Below are 19,992 nucleotides of genomic sequence, written 5' to 3' on the forward strand. Positions count from 1 at the left end.
CAAAAAGTTCAGGAGGGGCCAACATTTACGGCCATGACTTTATAAAAGAACTCTATAGCCAGGGGTGCTGATACTTTTAGTTCCATACTATAGAGTGGAATCAGCGTGTTCTGTATAATACTATCCTTGTGGTCCGGGCATCACCATTAATGTGAGTATTTTGAAGGGGCATTTTGGATTATTCTTATAGGGACACTGCCATTCCATTTGGACACTATGGCTGATCATTGTAGTTATCCTTTAGGGGGTATCAAGCCTCTTTCTCAGGCAGATCAGTCTTGGCCCTTCTGGGGCGCTCTATCTTCTTATTATAAGGCCATTCTGGCTGACTCGTCCTTAATGCAACAGGATTTCCCCCTACTCTTTATTACTGGATTGCAGATAAATTGTATAGTAATATCCTTTTAGTCTGAATATGGAAGAACCTGACAGTTCTGGAATTATCAGATATTCTGAGGGAAGTCTATAAACCTCATGTGACCATATTCTTCTAATTGTTTGCCTTTATCACCTATATTTATTATAAAAATCCCTCTTTTCATTATCTCACAGTGTTAGAAATCCTCTCAGGAGTAGGAGGCTTGTCCCTCCCTTGTGGTCAAAGATGATTGGTGTGTGGTGGGAGGGGGCATGTCCCCCTCTTGTGGTGGTGGGAGGTGATTGGTATGTTATTTGTGTGTGGTGGGAGGGGGCATGTCCCTCCCTTGTGGTGGTGGGAGATGATTGGTGTGTGGTGGGAGGGGGCGTGTCCCCCTCTTGTGGTGGTGGGAGGTGATTGGTGTGTGATTGGGGTGTGGTGGGAGGGGACGTGTCCATCCCTGTGGAGATGGGAGCGGATTGGTGTGTGATTGGGGGGTGGTGGGAGGGGGCGTGTCCATCCCTTGTGGAGATGGGAGCGGATTGGTGTGTCTGCTCATGCAGCCTTGTCCATAACTCATCTCTTCTCTATGATTCATGGACAAGCCTGATTCTGCTGCTGGACTGGTTAGTGTCCCAGTATGTATGGAGACCTCTAGTGGTGGGATCTTCAGGGGTTGTTTTCTTTATTAAATATAAAAAAAAAAATTAAACAACCATTAAAACATCTTTCATTTTTATCAGTAACAACATATAAAAGTTTTTGGATCTGACAAGTGCCCATTTAAGTTTTGTTCTGGATCATCAGACTGGATAATGGCATATTAGATATGAGGAACATTGCTAAGTATCATTGCGGATTATCTATATGCAGCTGTTACGTTATATCTCGGAGGGTTTCTGGGGGCTGAGCCTCCTTCATGCTAAGCAGGTTAAATCTTCAGATGATGACGTGATATATGAGACGTTCTCTTTGGCGACCAGAATCTGCGCTATCGGCCAAGTTCACTCTTCGTCTGCCGGCTGACCTGGCATTGCGTAATGACTGGAAATCCTGCCTACTGTCCGGACTCCAACTTTCCAGATATTAAGTGAGAGCGTTACTCTGGGCTGCAGCCGTCATCCAGGAATGTGCAAGGATTTATCACCTGTCACAGCACCTTTTATAAAGTGAGAGCTCCACAGGCAGCATTTTATATAACAGATGGATGAAAGGGGATCACCTGCTACTGCTCACCCCAAGAGCTAGCAGTCTGCTCTGTAGTGTCATGCTTTAGCTTCAACGTGCAGCATTATATAATAGGCCGAAGAAAAGGCATCACCTTCTGCCGCTCACCCCAAGAGCTAGCAGTCTGAAACCTCTTTGCTTTGTAGTGTTATACTCCACAAGCTGCGGTATATAATGTAAGAGACTAATGATGACCGATCACCGTCTGCCACTCACCCAAAGAGTTGAGAATTTGAACTGCCTTCTCTGTTCCCCCTCTGAAGTGACAACACAACAGCTGGTAAACTGCATTCAGAAAGTTTTCAATTGTATTTTTTTTTTTTTACATTTTGTTATTTTTCTCCTTGTGCTAAAAAAATAAAGTTTTCTTCCATCATTCTGCACTTAAAACCCAATAACGTGATAACAGAATGTTATAAATCTTTGCTAATTTATTTTAAAGTAAAAAATTTAATCTTGCAGTGACATAAGCATTTATACCCTTTTACTATGACATGTGACATAAGTTTTCATACCCTTTACTCAGGACTTAGGTGAAGCCCCTCTGGCAGTGATTCCGGCCTCCAGTCTTCTTGGGGATGAGGCCACAAGGTTTACACACCTGGATTTGTGAATTTTCTGCTATTCTTCTCTACAGATCCTCTCAGCTCTGTCAGGTTGGATGGGGTCCTTCAGTGGAAGCCATTTTCAGGTCTCTCTAGAGATGTTCCATTGGGTTCGGGCTCTGACTGGGCCACTCAAGGACATTCATAGAGTTGTCCCTAAGCAGCTCCTGTGTTGTCTTGGCTGTGTGCTTTGTCATTGTCTAGTTGGAAAATGAACCTTCACCCTGTCTGAGGTCCACAGCACTCTGGATCAGGTCTTCATTAAGAAAATCTCTGTACTTTGCTCCCTTCTGCTTTCCCTCTACCCGGACCAGTCTCGCTGCCCCCACCATGATCACTGTAGGGATGGTATTGGGCAGGTGATGGGCAGTGCCTGGTTTCCTCCAGACATGATGCTGCCCCCACCATGATCACTGTAGAGATGGTATTGGGCAGGTGATGGGCAGTGCCTGGTTTCCCCCAGACATGATGCTGCCCCCACCATGATCACTGTAGGGATGGTATTGGGCAGGTGATGGGCAGTGCCTGGTTTCCCCCAGACATGATGCTGCCCCCACCATGATCACTGTAGGGATGGTATTGGGCAGGTGATGGACAGTGCCTGGTTTCCCCCAGACATGATTCTGCCCCCACCATGATCACTGTAGGGATGGTATTGGGCAGGTGATGGGCAGTGCCTGGTTTCCTCCAGACATGATGCTGCCCCCACCATGATCACTGTAAGGATGGTATTGGGCAGGTGATGGACAGTGCCTGGTTTCCCCCAGACATGATTCTGCCCCCACCATGATCACTGTAGGGATGGTATTGGGCAGGTGATGGGCAGTGCCTGGTTTCCTCCAGACATGATGCTGCCCCCACCATGATCACTGTAGGGATGGTATTGGGCAGGTGATGGACAGTTCTTGGTTTCTTTCAGACATGATGCTTAGAGTTGAGGGCAGAAAGTTCAGTATTGGTTCCATCAGACCAGTGAATGTTGTTCCTCTCAGTTTGATCCTTTTAAGATGTTTTATTATTTTATTTTTTTTATAAACTCCAGGCAGTTTCATTTGTTATTACTGAGGAATCTTCTGCCATGAAGCCCATATAGTGGAGGCCTCAGTGATGGTTCTGGACCTACTGGAAGTTACTGGGCACAGGAACTTTGAAGCTCATCAAGACCATTGGGTTCTTGTTCTCCTTTCTTACCATGCCCTTTTCTCCGATTACTTAGTTTGGTGGAGTGGCGGCTCTAGGAGTTCTGTTTTTTTCTTCTTCTTCGAAGTAAGAGTTAAGGAGGGCACTGGGCTCTTGGGAACTTTCAGTGCAGTAGAAATGTTTTTGTCCCTTTCTCCAGATGTGTGGCTCCGCACAATCTGAGCTCTACCAGCAGTTCCTTCCTTCTCATGGCTTGATGTCAGCTATGAGACTTTATACACACAGGTCTTTTTCTTGTCCAATCAGCTGAATTTACCACAGGTGAATCAAGAGAAATGGGAGGAGCCAGAGCTGAATGTCATGGATCATAGTAAAGGGTTTGAATACGTGTGTCCTTGACAGATTTTTAATTTTTTTTTGCTTTCATAAATTTTTAAACATTTCTAAAATTTTATTTTCACATTATCATTAATATATATTAGTGGTATACAGTGACCCCCCGACCTACGATGGCCCCGACATACGATCATTTCAGCATACGATCACTCTGAGTCCATCACATGGTGAAGGCAGCATCAACATATGATGCTTTTGTATGTCGGGGCCATCGCATAAACGTCTATCCTGCAGCGCAGACTGCTTCAGCCACCACCGGATAGCCGTTTACGGTGCCCCGTGTGGTCCGCTGATGATCACTTACCTGTCCTCGGGGCTCCGGCGCGTCCTCTTCGGGATCCTCTGCATTGTCGGCGTTCTCCATCATCGTCATCACGTCGCTGCGCACGCTGTCCCGTCATCCAATAGGAGCTGCGTGCGTAGCGACGTGATAGCGGCGACGGAGAGCGAAGATGCCGGGGAAGCAGAGGCCTTGCCGGAGCGTCAAGGACACCCTGGGGACGTGGCGACAGTGATGGAGGGCGACATCCAGGGCAGCGGTGACGAGCGGTGACGGTCCGGAGCGGCGGGGACACGTGAGTGCAACTTCCTCTAACAGTGGTCTTCAACCTGCGGACCTCCAGATGTTACAAAACTACAATGCTCAGCATGCCCGGACAGCCGTTGGCTGTCCGGGCATGCTGGGAGTTGTAGTTTTGCAACATCTGGAGGTCTGCAGGTTGGAGACCACTGTCCTATACTTTACATTGCACGGATCCCTCAACATACGATGGTTTCAACAAACGATGGTCCATTTGGAATGGATTACCATCGTATGTTGAGGGGCCACTGTACTTTGCATCCAGATGTATGTGCTTCCTTTCATCTAATGTGTTGCCATTGTAGGTGTCAGTCTTTATTGTGGCTTTGGCATTTTGCTTGGGATGAATACCGTATTTTTCGCCGTATAAGACGCACTTTTTCTTCCCCACAACTGGGGGGAAAAAGTCGGTGCATCTTATACGGCGAATACACCCCTATCGCTGCGGTCCCTGTGGCCATCAACGGCCGGGACCCGCGGCTAATACAGGACATCACCGATCGCGGTGATACCCTGTAATAACCCTTCAGACGCGGCGATTAAAGCTGACCGCCACGTCTGAAGGGAAAGTGACACTAACCCGGCGGTTCAGTCGGGCTGTTCGGGACCGCCGCGATTTCACCGCGGCGGTCCCGAACAGCCCGACTGAATAGCCGGGTTAGTGCTTACAGGACACCGGGAGGGACCTTACCTGCCTCCTCGGTGTCTTCTCCGTTCAGGGATCCCCTGTATGGCCGGCACTTTCCTTCCTCATCATCACGTCGTCGCATACGTGCGTCGGCGTGCGTAACGCCGTGATGGCGGCGACGGAGAGCGAGGATACCCGGCCGGCAGCAGAGACGTTCCGGAGTGATGGGGACACGGCGACAGCGATGAAGCGACATCCAGGGCTGCGGTGACGGGTCCGGAGCGGCGGGGACACGTGAGTATTACCTCCTCCTGCAGTGGTCTTCAATCGGCTGTCCGGGCATGCTGGGAGTTGTAGTTTTGCAACATCTGGAGGTCCGCAGGTTGAAGACCACTATTGGGTTCAAAATCTTTATTTTTTTAGATTTTGCACCTATAAATTGGGTGCGTCTTATACGCCGGTGCGTCCTATAGGGCGAAAAATACGGTAGTTCTCTGGGACCAGATATAGGTGGGAAGCAGATCAGCAGTGAATACAGTCTATAAGGGATAACTCTCTGTACCTGTGATACTGGAGGTGATTTATAGGTCATGTCAGTCATACATTGGCATCACATCATAAAAGTGAGTGACTCTTGTATTTCTGGCAGCTTTTTTTTTTTGGGTGGGGGGTGCACATTCTCGCTCACACTGTGAGCAGCTGTTCGTCTGCAGACCTTTCACATTGTATAGAAATATTGCAGTTTTCTTGGCTTCCTTCAATCGGCAGATATGCAAATGGCTAGACAGAAGATTTACTCTGAAATATCTTTCCAAAGAGAAATTTCTCACAAAGCGGCAGCGAGCGAGGGCGGCATCAAGAGGAGCAGTACAGGAATTGAAAAGGAAATATTTTTTTATTAAAGGGTATTTAATGGTGTAACCAATCAGTGGGAAAAGTCTAGCACTACAGTGATCCCTCAACTTACAATGGCCTCAACATTCAATAGTTTCAACATACAATGGTCTTTTCTGGAACATTGTAACTTGAAACCAGACTCAACATACAATGGTATGGAATCTGCAAAACTGGTCAATGGCCAGAAGAACCGTCCAATCAGAATGTATTACTGAAGTGTGTGCACTGACTGGTGTCTGGTAGCGCCCCCTACAGTACAGGGAGGTATTACATGTTCTGTACTCTTTCCTGTATTACTGAAGTGTATGCACTGCCTGGTGCCTGGTAGGGCCCCCCACAGTACAGGGAGGTATTACTTGTTCTGTACTCTTTACCTGTATTACTGAAGTGTATGCACTGACTGGTGTCTGGTAGCGCCCCCTACAGTACAGGGAGGTATTACATGTTCTGTACTCTTTACCTGTATTACTGAAGTGTATGCACTGACTGGTGTCTGGTAGTGCCCCCTACAGTACAGGGAGGTATTACATGTTCTGTACTCTTTACCTGTATTACTGAAGTGTATGCACTGACTGGTGTCTGGTAGTGCCCCCTACAGTACAGGGAGGTATTACATGTTCTGTAATCTTTACCTGTATTACTGAAGTATATGCACTGACTGGTGTCTGGTAGCGCCCCCTACAGTACAGGGAGGTATTACATGTTCTGTACTCTTTACCTGTGCCAGGGATACCTGCTCCTTTGGACATCAGGTGAGGGCGACTCCATTTTCCTTTTTTTAGGATATTGCATGTTCTGTACAGAACCCTGAAGAAGCTTCTGTCCTCTACATAGATCAATGTTTCCCAAAGAGGGTGCCTCCAGCTGTTGCAAAACTACAACTCCCAGCATGTCCGGACAGCCGAAGGCTGTCCGGGCATGCTGGGAGTTGTAGTTTTGCAACAGCTGGAGGCACCCTGGTTGGGAAACACTGACATAGACAGTGATTACAGCTCCCAGCAGATCTTTATTACTTTTATATATATAAGGATTTGCTTTATCTATATTAGTTATCTACTTATTTTTCTTTAATCCTCACTTTTTCCTATTTTTGCATGACATTTTGGTGGCTTCAGAACCAATTACCAGGTTTCCATAGAGTTAGGGTCTCAGCATAAGATGGTTTCAACATACAATGGTCGTCCTGGAACCAATTAATATTGTAACTTGAGGGACCACTGTATATAGTTATCAGAAAATTCCACCAAGCTATGCCCATATAAGCACTAGCACTATACTCCACTTAGTCGCTCAGATCACTTTGCCATACAGAGTTAAAATAATACTACCATACCGTACCTCTGTCAATGAAATTTTGCACAATGTTTGACTATCCGTAATGACTTATTAACCAGTTAGACTTTTCTGAGCACCTGTAACCTTGTCTGTTTCATTGTAATAAGAAATGCACCTGGTCACATGATTTACAATTTTGGGTCTTTCTTGTTATACTTCACCCAATAGAGAACAGAGACTGTAATAAACACACGTCCTCCTGTGCCCAGGCCTTTTCCTGGGAATCGCTGATAGCACAGAGAGGAAACCGTTTCTCCCTGCTGGTCAGGAAGCCGTCTTGGTAGTGGAAGCCCAGGTCACTGCTTACAGGCAAACAATGCTGTGTACAGCCTCAGATACGTGGATTAGAGGGCACGTCGGGCTGAACCTGGCACTGCCACCGGCAAAAGGGACGAACTTGGTCATAAGCTAAACAGATGGATGATCAACATTATACAAAATATTAACCCTTTAGTGACATCTCACTGCAACAGGGGGATCTTTATTTATAACCTTTCAGGGTCCCTTTAAATTATAGGCTAGTACACACGTCATATTCACAAAATAATCCTGTTCTAATCCTTACACTATATATATATATATATATATATATATATATATATATATAAATATATATAAATATATATACTCCAGAGCTGTATTCACTATTCTGCTGGTGGGATCACTGTGTATGTACATTACATTACTTATCCTGTACTGATCCTGAGTTATATCGTATATTATAATCCAGAGCTGTACTCACTATTCTGCTGGTGAGGTCACTGTGTATATACATTACATTACTTATCCTGTACTGATCCTGAGTTATATCCTGTATTATACTCCAGAGCTGTACTCACTATTCTGCTGGTGAGGTCACTGTGTACATACATTACATTACTTACCCTGTACTGATCCTTAGTTATATCGTGTATTATACTCCAGAGCTGTACTCACTATTCTGCTGGTGAGGTCACTGTGTATATACATTACATTACTTATCCTGTACTGATCCTGAGTTATATCCTGTATTATACTCCAGAGCTGTACTCACTATTCTGCTGGTGAGGTCACTGTGTACACACATTACTTATCCTGTACTGATCCTGAGTTATATCCTGTATTATACTCCAGAGCTGTACTCACTATTCTGCTGGTGAGGTCACTGTGTACATATATTACATTACTTATCCTGTACTGATCCTGAGTTATATCCTGTATTATACTCCAGAGCTGTACTCACTATTCTGCTGGTGAGGTCACTGTGTACACACATTACTTATCCTGTACTGATCCTGAGTTATATCCTGTATTATACTCCAGAGCTGTACTAGCTATTCTGCTGGTGAGGTCACTGTGTATATACATTACATTACTTATCCTGTACTGATCCTGAGTTATACCCTGTATTATACTCCAGAGCTGTACTCCCTATTCTGCTGGTAAGGTCACTGTGTATATACATTACATTACTTACCCTGTACTGATCCTTAGTTATATCGTGTATTATAATCCAGAGCTGTACTCACTATTCTGCTGGTGAGGTCACTGTGTATATACATTACATTACTTATCCTGTACTGATCCTGAGTTATATCCTGTATTATACTCCAGAGCTGTACTCACTATTCTGCTGGTGAGGTCACTGTGTACATACATTACATTACTTACCCTGTACTGATCCTTAGTTATATCGTGTATTATAATCCAGAGCTGTACTCACTATTCTGCTGGTGAGGTCACTGTGTATATACATTACATTACTTATCCTGTACTGATCCTGAGTTATATCCTGTATTATACTCCAGAGCTGTACTCACTATTCTGCTGGTGAGGTCACTGTGTACACACATTACATTACTTATCCTGTACTGATCCTGAGTTATATCCTGTATTATACTCCAGAGCTGTACTCGCTATTCTGCTGGTGAAGTCACTGTGTATATACATTACATTACTTATCCTGTACTGATCCTGAGTTATACCCTGTATTATACTCCAGAGCTGTACTCCCTATTCTCCTGGTAAGGTCACTGTGTATATACATTACATTACTTATCCTGTACTGATCCTGAGTTATATCCTGTATTATACTCCAGAGCTGTACTCACTATTCTGCTGGTGAGGTCACTGTGTATATACATTACATTACTTATCCTGTACTGATCCTGAGTTATATCCTGTATTATACCCTAGAGCTGTACTCACTATTCTGCTGGTGAGGTCACTGTGTATATACATTACATTACTTATCCTGTACTGATCCTGAGTTATAGCCTGTATTATACTCCAGAGCTGTACTCACTATTCTGCTGGTGAGATCACTGTGTACATACATTACATTACTTATCCTGTACTGATCCTGAGTTATAGCCTGTATTATACCCCAGAGCTGTACTCACTATTCTGCTGGTGAGGTCACTGTGTATATACATTACATTACTTATCCTGTACTGATCCTGAGTTATAGCCTGTATAGGCCCCAGTGTATCCATGCTGGTCATTTGATCTCCTTGGCTTCATACACTGTATTTCCTTAACAGATATCTGGGCCATGAGTGGTAACAGTTATAGCAGAAGTATTCCTATTGGTTGTTGGCCCTCATGCTGCTATTGATGTCATCCTTAAAGAAGTACTCCACTGGAAAACATTTTCTTTTAAATCAACTGGTGCCAGAAAGTTAAACAGATTTGTAAAGTACTTCTATTAAAAAATCTTAATCCTTCCAGTACTTATCAGCTGTTGTATACTACAGAGGAAGTTCTTTTCTTTTTGAATTTCTTTTCTGTCGTACCACAGTGCTTTCTGATGACACCTCTGTCCATATCAGAAACTGTCCAGAGCAGGATAGGTTTTCTATGGGGATTTGCTCCTACTCTGGACAGTTCGTAAAATGGACAGAGGTGTCAGTAGAGAGCACTGTGGTCAGGCAGAAAGGAAATTCAAAAAGAAAAGTACTTCTTGTGAAGCATACAGCAGCTGATAAATACTGGAAGGATTAAGATTTTTTAATAGAAGTAATTTACAAATCTGTTTAACTTTCTGGCACCAGTTGATAGAAAAAAAAAAAAAAAGGGTTTTCCAGCCGAGTACCCCTTTAACCCCTTAAGGACATTTACGGCGCAGCTGTGATACGAGCGCAGGAGCTGCGCTCGCTTCATTCCTGGTGGGTCCCGGCAGCTGTCAGCAGCCGCGGACCCGCCGGTAATGGCGGACATCAGCGATCGGGCTGATGTCTGCCATTAACCCCTCAGGTGCCTGATCAATATAGATCACAGCATCTGCGACAGTGCGGCACTTATAATGGCTGATCTGAATGCCGGGATGGCGGACAGAGGTCCCCTCACCGGCCTCTGTCCGTCTCCCGGGGTCTTCTGCACTGATCTGCCTTCCAGCAGACCAGAGCAGAAGATCACTGATAATACTGATCAGTGCTATGCCCTATGCATAGCACTGAACAGTTTTAGCAATCTAATGATTACTATAGCTAGTCCCCTATGGGGACTAAAAAAGTGTAAAATAAACGTTAAAAAAAAGTTAAAAAATAAAAGTTAAAGTTTGGAAAATCCCCAATCACCCTTTTTTCCCCATATTAATACATAAAAGCGTGTAAAAAGATAAAAATAAACATATTTGGTATCGTTGCATGCGTAAATGTCCGAGCTATAAAAATATAATGTTAATGACGGCAAACGGCGTAAACGTAAAAAAAGGTAAACATTTTCAGCTTTTTTGTCACATCAAACTGCAAATTTATTATTTTTTTTTATAAAAAGCGATCAAAAAGTCACATATACGCAAATCTGGTACCAAAACAAACTACAGATCATGGTGCAAAAAAAAAAAAAAAGAGCCCTCAAACATCCCTGAATACGGAAAAATAGGAAAGTTAGAGGTGGTCAAAATGGGGCAATTTTAAACATACAGATTTTGTAAAAAAAAAAAAAAAAGTTTGAGATTTTTTAAAATTTTTTAAAAGGAAATTGTGACTAGTGAGCTAAATTAAAAGTGTAATAAAAAAAATAAATAAATAAAGGGGATAAACACATAAAAATTAGATGTACATGGTCAGGATTAGTTACTGAGTGATATATTTAAAAAAACGCTTTAAGGTGAAAATGGGCTGAGTCCTTAAGGGGTTAAGTGAAACCCAGTGCATGCCTTTTCAGTTTAGCAGAGAAGAAAAAGGCGTTCCATTCCATCTTCCCCTTTTTCTTCTTTTCTTAGTTTTCAGTTAAATTCAATTAAAAAGAAATATATATATACAGCAACAGAAGAATACAGCAGCACACTGCTAGCACAATGATACAGATAAAACATGAACTGCTATACAGCTATAGTGCAAAAAATAAAAAAGTGAGGTACTTAGCTCACAATTTGGCGGCCAAATAGTTTGGACCATCCCACCATGGTAAGGTGACCTCATTGGGACGGACCCTACACTGTGAATATGCCTCTGTGTAATCAGTTCAACAGGCATTGCAAGGTCTGAGACATCCAAGCACCTTATATACACCTACTAGAGTTCATGTTTTATGTGTATCATTGTGCTAGCAGTGTGCTGCTGTATTCTTCTGTTGCTGTATATTTAGCCTAGCAGCGTGCACCTGTACGCCAGGTCCATATAATAGTTTGGTGTCAGTAGTGCTGGCTAACTTATCCTTGTTTGCGTTATAGATATACAGTGATCCCTAAACTTACAATGGCCTCAACATACAATAGTTTCAACATACAATGATCTTTTCTGGACCATTGTAAGTTGAAACCAGACTCAACATACAATGTACAGACAGTCCGGACCTGTGAAACGTGTCAATGGCCGGAAGAACCGACCAATCAGGATGGGCATTCACTGGTAAAACACCTGTATTACTGAAGTGTATGCACTGACTGGTGTCTGGTAGCGCCCCCTACAGTACAGAGTGGTATTACATGTTCTGTACACTTTACCTGTACCTGGGTTAGCTGCTCCTTTGGACACCAGGTGAGGGCGGCTCCATTATTTTTTTTACTTGCAGGACCCTGAAGAAGCTCCTGTCCTCTACATAGACCAGTGTTTCCCAAGCAGGGAGCCTCCAGCTGTTGCAAAACTACAACTCCCAGCATGCCCGGACAGCCTTTGGCTGTCCGGGCATGCTGGGAGTTGTAGTTTTGCAACAGCTGGAGGCTCCCTGCTTGGGAAACACTGACATAGACCGTGATTTACAGCTCCCAGCAGATCTTTCCTACTTTTATATGTAAGGACTTGATTTATCTATATTAGTTATCTACTTATTTTTCTTTAATCCTCCCTTTTTTTCCCCCTATTTTTGGATGACATTTTGGTGCCTTTAGAACCAATTACCAGGTTTCCATAGAGTTCTGGTCTCAACATACAATGGTTTCAACATACAATGGTCTCAACATACAATGGTCGTCGTCCTGGAACCAATTAATATTTTAACTTGAGGCACCTATATATATATATATATATATATATATATATATATATAGCCACTCCACAAACGAAAGACCGCAGCACTCCAATGGATAAGTGAATAAGATTTATTGACCCAACATCAGGAACAACGTTTCAACTGCCCAATTGCAGTCTTTCTCAAGCTCGAGCTTGAGAAAGACTGCAATACGACTGCAATTGGGCAGTTGAAACGTTGTTCCTGATGTTGGGTCAATAAATCTTATTCACTTATCCATTGGAGTGCTGCGGTCTTTCGTCTGTGGAGTGGCCCTGACCCGGTACCTTTCTACTGCTTGCACCCGCTATCATCAGCCAAGGTTGTGCTGCTTGGTTTATATCCTTTGCTATATAGATAGATAGATAGATATATTACACTTAAAATGTTTCTTTAAAGGGGTACTCCGGTGAAAACCTTTTTTCTTTTAAATCAACTGGTGGCAGAAAGTTAAACATATTTGTAAATTACTTCTATTAAAAAAATCTTAATCCTTCCTGTACTTATTAGCTGCTGAATACTACAGAGGAAATTCTTTTCTTTTTGGAATGCTCTCTGATGACATCACGAGCACAGTTCTCTCTGCTGACATTATTATAATAATAACAACTCTTTATTTATTGTTGTCCTTAGTGGGATTTGGACCCAAGTCCCCAGCACTGCAAGGCAGCAGTGCTAACCACTGAGCCACCATGCTGCCCTTAGCATATATCTGCTACTAAAATGGACAGAGATGTCAGCAGAGAGCACTGTGCTCGTGATGTCATCAGTGTTCCAAAAAGAAATAAATTTCCTCTGTAGCATTCAGCAGCTAATCAGTACTGGAAGGATTAAGATTTTTTAATAGAAGTAATTTACAAATATGTTTAACTTTCTGACACCAGTTGATTTAGAAGAAAAAAGGTTTTCACCGGAGTACCCCTTGAAGTAGAAATGTTTATTTGGTGGTAAATTGCTGACGTTCTGCTCTATCCCGCTCTGGGGCCGTTCTGCACTTTTTATTTTTTGCGCTGAACAGACCCAAAATGAGTCGGAGCACAACTCATAGCACAGGGTCCCAACGGATCCAATTGACTTGAATGGGGTCTGTTGGGGACGTGCAGTATTTTATTCTCCACTCAACTGGCTGTTCCATTGGGGCACAATGGCAGTGTGAACAAGCCCTTAATTGTATGCCTATGTATGTATTGTAAGTAATTTAATATATTTATTATACTTAGTGTTTTTTTTTGTGTTAACAGTTTATTACACATTCATATTAAAATGAACATCACTTCCTGTTCTCTGTTTTCTTTGTCTTATTAATTAATGTTGGTTTGTGGTTAGTTAATCTGACTTTTCTATGATTCCATTTACTATACCTCAGAGCTTCGGAGGGTGAACATAAATTTTAGTTATTTTAGTATATTCGATATAGTTCTTAAAAATGATAAATTATTAAATATCACAATTGAAGGCTGTCCTGTCAGGTTATTATAGATATAACAAGTTAACCTTATGCTGGGCTCTTTGATACAATGTATTTTTGTGATTTATTATTGGCCTGGGCTGCGCTTGCTGTCTTTATAATTTACAAGTGAACGGCGCCATCTATAGGGGATTCAGTGTAAATCATTAATAGATAAACATTTAAAGCATTTTCCAAACAGTGTACCTGCAGCTGTTGCAAAACTACAACTCCCAGCATGCTGGGAGTTGTAGTTTTGCAACAGCTGGAGACCCATTGGTTAGGAACGTTGCTAGATAACATAATATGAAACAGTGATCACCAACGTACGTGTCTCCAGCTGTTGAAAACTACAACTCCCTGCATGTTATACGCCTGGGCTGCGCTTGCTTTCTTTATAACTTACAAGTGAACGGCGCCATCTATAGGGGATTCAATGCAAATCATTAATAGATAAACATTTAAAGCATTATTTTCGAAACTGTGTACTAGCAGCCGTTGCAAAACTACAACTCCCAGCATGCTGGGAGTTGTAGTTTTGCAACAGCTGGAGACCCATTGGTTAGGAACGTTGCTAGATAACATAATATGAAACAATGATCACCACTGTACGTGTCTCCAGCTGTTGCAAACTACAACTCCCTGCATGCCCGGACAGCCGTTGGCTGTCCGGGTATGCTGGGAGTTGTAGTTTTGCAAAAGCTGGAGACCCATTGGTTTGGAAACACTTCTATATAACACAATGACCCTTCGGCTGGGAGATCTGCACATTTCTCTGCACAGACTCCTATGTAGAGAAATGTTCAGATCTAAGGCCAAATATCATCTGAAATGTATCTGACATGTAAGGCTGCGTTCACACTGAGTAATTCAAGAGGAATTTACTCGAGTTATTCCTCTTGAATTCTCCGCTTATAAATAATTAACCTCTGCTTTGCCATTGGCTTCAATGTATTTTACTCTGCACTGTTCACACTGTGTAAATTCCGCTTGCGGAATACGCAGGCAGAAGTCCATTGAAGTCAGTGGTAAAAAATTTTTTATTTCCGCACAGCATTTGCTCGTAATTCACATGGAAATTCCGCACGAAAAAAAAATAAAAAATAAAAAGGGAAATTCCAATTGGTGGTTATGGTCCAGCAAAAAAAATAAAAGTAAAACAGTTTCCTCTGAAAATCTGCATGTAATTCTGCGTTAATTCCGCATCATTTCCGCACAAATTTCTTGCATAATTCGTGCAAATTTAGCTCAGTAAAAAAACTTAAATTCCGCGGTGGAATTTTTATGCGTGGATTCCTTTCATATTCCTCAGTGTGAACGCACCCTAAGGGTTAAATTAGATAATGACAAAGAATTGTACAGTAAAAACGCCTTTACATGTACAGGACAGACAACAATGTACGTTCCTGATTAGAGATGAGCGAATTTACAGTAAATTTGATTGGTCACGAACTTCTCGGCTCGGCAGTTGATGACTTTTCCTGCATAAATTAGTTCAGCTTTCCGTTGCTCCGGTGGGCTGGAAAAGGTGGGTACAGTCCTAGGAAAGAGTCTCCTAGGACTGTATCCACCTTTTCCAGCCCACCGGAGCACCGGAAAGCTGAACTAATTTATTGCGGAAAAGTCATCAACTGCTGAGCCGAGAAGTTCGTGACTAATCGAATTTACTGTAAATTCGCTCATCTCTATTCCTGATGAATGACACCAAGCAGAGATCTTGTCATCTGTAAAAACCGATGCAGTATACACATTGCTAGTTCCCCCCTTTTAATATTGCTGCTTTTCTGTATATTGAGCGGTGGAGATGTGCGCTGATCCGGCTCCTCTCATCCCTATTTCAGGTCCGGGGTTGTCCAGATCCTCAGGTCACATGGTACAGGAGCGGACAGCCGGTTATAAGTGGTGGTCGCTGCGCTGTGGAGCAAAGTGCAAGAGGAACTTTCTGCCTCACCATAAAAGATGTCACCGCAGATGATGGTGGAAAATATACGTGTGAAGCCGCCAATGAGGAGGGGGTGCGACAAGTGACCATCGAACTCACTGTTGAAAGTAAGGCATCTATAACTATCATATACACATAAGGCCACGAAAAAATGCAGTGTGGGTGAGGGACCGGAGAAGTAGGACAACACTTAGGGGCCGTTCACATCACTGTTTTTTTTCACGAAAGGCGCATTGAAATGTATCCCAAGCCTTGTAATGGTCAGAAGTAGTGCAGATGTTTTTGTTACCTGACTGATTTGCTTTCTTTATGTTTGTATTTTTGTTTGATGTATTTAAGGAGATCTGCAGGCACAGACAATGTATCCACTATTCGCAGGATAGGGGATGAGTGCCTGATAGCGGGGATCTGACCAATGGGACCCCCGTGATCTCCCGTAATGGGACCCGGCACTGCCGTGGCTCTGCGCGGCTAAAACTCGTGTCATCGACCGCACTAGGAGTTCAACAGACACGAACGCTGCATCTCCTCCTCTCCCAAAGAGTTACATGTCGGCCGACACACCTCCTGCATGGGGAGAGCCGTGGCAGAGCCCGGACCCTGTACGGGAGGTTGCGGGGTGTCCCAGCATTCGGACCCCCCCCCCCCCCCCCCCTGCGATCGCAGCATTTGGAGGCCACTCGGGACAGGGGATAACATAGAATATTGCACTTTTGTGTCCTTTTTGAAAACATATACCTGATAGGTATGTCTTTTTTTAAATTAAAATCAATGGGAAACATAAAGCTTTAAGGAGTTAAGGAAACGACACATTTGGTGTATAAATGTTTATTTTAGGCACACACAGTAACAGGATTTGGCTGTAATTTCCAATTTTGTTTACAACGTAAAACACTTTACTGGAAAATACATTTGCATAAAGAATCTATGTTTTTCATGGATACATTTCATATACACGTTAAGCACACCATAAAATCATGACACTCACAGCCCTTTACTATTCTTATTGCACCAACATTTTTTTATATGTGTTTACTGCTTTGTGCCAGATTTAGGATGTGTTTAGGCACCGTCTTCTTGCTTCTTCTTGATGATGGGTTAGCACTAGAGATGAGCGAACTTACAGTAAATTCGATTCGTCACGAACTTCTCGGCTCGGCAGTTGATGACTTATCCTACATAAATTAGTTCATCTTTCAGGTGCTCCCGTGGGCTGGAAAAGGTGGATACAGTCCTAGGAGACTCTTTCCTAGGACTGTATCCACCTTTTCCAGCCCACCGGAGCGCCTGAAGACTGAACTAATTTATGCAGGAGAAGTCATCAACTGCCGAGCCGAGAAGTTCGTGACGAATCGAATTTACTGTAAGTTCGCTCATCTCTAGTTAGCACTTAACAACAAGGATGGGGCTTAAATTACACCACTACGCATCAACATTTTTACATGAAATATTTCAAAGTAATCCAATAAGTAGGTGGTAGAAGAACATTAGACAAGTGTGTGTAAAGATGGGCCACATTTATACGGCATGAACACTATGATGAGCACCTCCCGACTGCTTGGACCATATATCGATAAATAGATAGATATAGATATACATAGGTGGAGAGTTATCAAAACGTGTGCAAAAGAAAAGCATTTGCTCATAGCAACCAATCAGATTGCTTCTTTAAAGGAGTAGTCCGGCGCGCACTTTTCTTATTTTATCCGGACCGGGCTGCAAAAAAAAAAAAAGAAAACAAACTTTCTCTTGCCTGCCTACGCGCCGCGTAGGCAGGCAAGAGAAAGTTTGTTTTCTTTTTTTTTTTTTTGCAGCCCGGACCGGATAAAATAAGAAAAGTGCGCGCCGGACTACTCCTTTAATTTTTCAAAGGACTTTTAAAAAAATGAAAGAAGCGATCTGATTAACTTTTCGTCTACACAGGTTTTGATATATCTCCCCCCTTTTGTTTTCACCGTCTGTGACCCCACATGAGGAATGATACAACTAGCAGGATGACAAGGATAAATCTGTTACCTCCTGTATGGTTACCGCTCAATACCCTGATCACTCCAGCGAGTCAGGAAGGATGGTGGACGAGGTTTACTAAAAATTGGCTTTAGTAGTAAAAAAAATACAGCAGTTTTTTTTTTTTTTTTTTTTTGGGGGGGGGGGGGGGGGGCATATTTTCTTTGGTGAACTGTCTTTATCTCGCTGTGCACAAAATAGTAATAGAAGTATCACATTTCTAAGTTACTTTATAGCCTTGCTATGGGATTTCAGTCTCCTCTTTGTCCAGTAGATGGCGCTGAGCTCACGCTGAAATCATCGTCACATCTGGCTGCCATCATTCCCTTATTAGATCTTTGGTCTTCAACCTGGGACTGTTTAGCTGTTGCAAAACCTGCTGGGAGTTGTAGTTCTGCAACAACTGGAAAAGCACAGCTTGGAAACCATTGCCCTATATTATGAGCTCAGCCCTTTTAAAACATAATTAGTGGGTAACCATAATTGTCCATTTAGCTTATCAGATGACTGTCGTATAATAATGGTTATAATGTTGCGCCGTAGATCGCACTGTTGTGTATTTTGGAATGCTGATCCCTGTGCTTTGTCTTGTGTTTTTCAGGTAGCTCAACCATGAAGTACAGTTTGCCCTCAAGAAGCGTGGGGTGAGCGGGCAGGGTGATGGGCCTGGACAGCTGTATAATTTAATATTTCCCTTGGCTTGGTCTCATCATATTTATCCTTCCATTGAAAACATCTCCCCTTTATTAGCACCGAGCACTGTGCCAGCTTTGATGGCCGAGCTGTCAGACATGGTGGGGGGGGGTGGGGGGGGGGGGGGTGGTAGTAATGTATTCTTTACAATCTACTGGTTACTGCTGGAATGTTCCCAAGATAAACCCTCCTGGCAAGGCCACTTAGAGAAACATTCAGTCAATAACATTAGATGGGAGTGCTGAAGAGCTTACAATCTAAACAGCGCACAACAGGGGCTGCAGCTCCAGGCTGTGTGTGGCGGACTAGAATCAGAGAAGGTTTGCGTTATTTAAAGAGACCTTTCTTCTCCTTAAAATACCAGAAAGTAGATCTTTTTGTGGCTTAAATATATGTCCTTGTGCATCTTATTTCACAGCAGACTATCGCACAATTAGTGAGATTGCAGCAGCTGCTGTATTAATTCCCTGTCTGCTCCTCTGCCTGTGGCCTTGTTCCGCACAAGGCAGCATGCTATAAGCACACAGCATTTTCCCTATGTATTTGTATATACAGTATGACACAGAGTTAGTAGCTGAAGCTGAAGGGGCTGCTCAGAGGGGATTACATCACTGAGGGGGCGGGGCTAGAGCTTGGTTGCAAGATCCAGCCATGCCTCTTGAGACAGGAGAGGATGATGTGTTGTCCCAGGAGAGAGGGAGAAGCTGGGGAGCTGCTGAGACAACACCGCACTTACAGTGAGAGGACTACACAACTTCCTATTGGGGGGAATCACACAAATACACGCTGTAGTATATTAGTAAGGGATATATCTTGAGGTAATAGTCTTACTTTAATATAACTGGAATACCACTTTAACTTCAGTCACATCCGGTTAGCTGTTTCTGAAAGATACACCCCTAACAGCAGTAAAGGTGTAAAAATGTGAGGTTCAGATATGTGACAGCAGCTCTGGATGTGACTGGAGCATATGTCATCGTGTCACCCCCCATTGTCTCTCATACATATCACATTTCTCTCCAGGAGCCCGTTTGCTGTCCCTCCGATAGAAAACCGGCCTAGCATTTGGGGAGAGTGTCCTCCTAAGTTTGTCACTAAACCTACTCGCGTTGTGGTGAAAGTGGGTCAGACCGGAAGATTCTCATTCAAGATAACCGGGCGTCCTCCACCCACAGCCACTTGGAGCAAAGTAAGTGATCTTGGGGTCCTGTGCGATCGATAATTGACTGATCTGCTATTTCTGTTCATACATGTGTTTCCCCGTCATCATGTAACCTCCCCACCCTATGATCTCTGCTCAAGAA

The 19,992-nt window shown here is 43.2% G+C and overlaps 1 protein-coding gene across 3 annotated transcripts in view; it reads left to right on the top strand.

Moving 5' to 3' along the window:
• MYLK (myosin light chain kinase) overlaps positions 1-19,992 on the top strand; it is a 245,807-nt gene that overhangs the window by 56,940 nt on the left and 168,875 nt on the right. For all 3 annotated transcript variants that reach the window (XM_056533517.1, XM_056533518.1, XM_056533519.1), the window contains exons 3-5: positions 15,888-16,095; positions 18,597-18,639; positions 19,712-19,877. In XM_056533517.1, coding sequence (XP_056389492.1) covers positions 15,888-16,095; positions 18,597-18,639; positions 19,712-19,877 — 417 coding nt within the window. The remainder of the gene's footprint in view (positions 1-15,887; positions 16,096-18,596; positions 18,640-19,711; positions 19,878-19,992) is intronic.

Source organism: Hyla sarda, chromosome 8, assembly GCF_029499605.1.
Source record: "Hyla sarda isolate aHylSar1 chromosome 8, aHylSar1.hap1, whole genome shotgun sequence".
Classification (NCBI taxonomy): Eukaryota; Metazoa; Chordata; class Amphibia; order Anura; family Hylidae; genus Hyla; species Hyla sarda.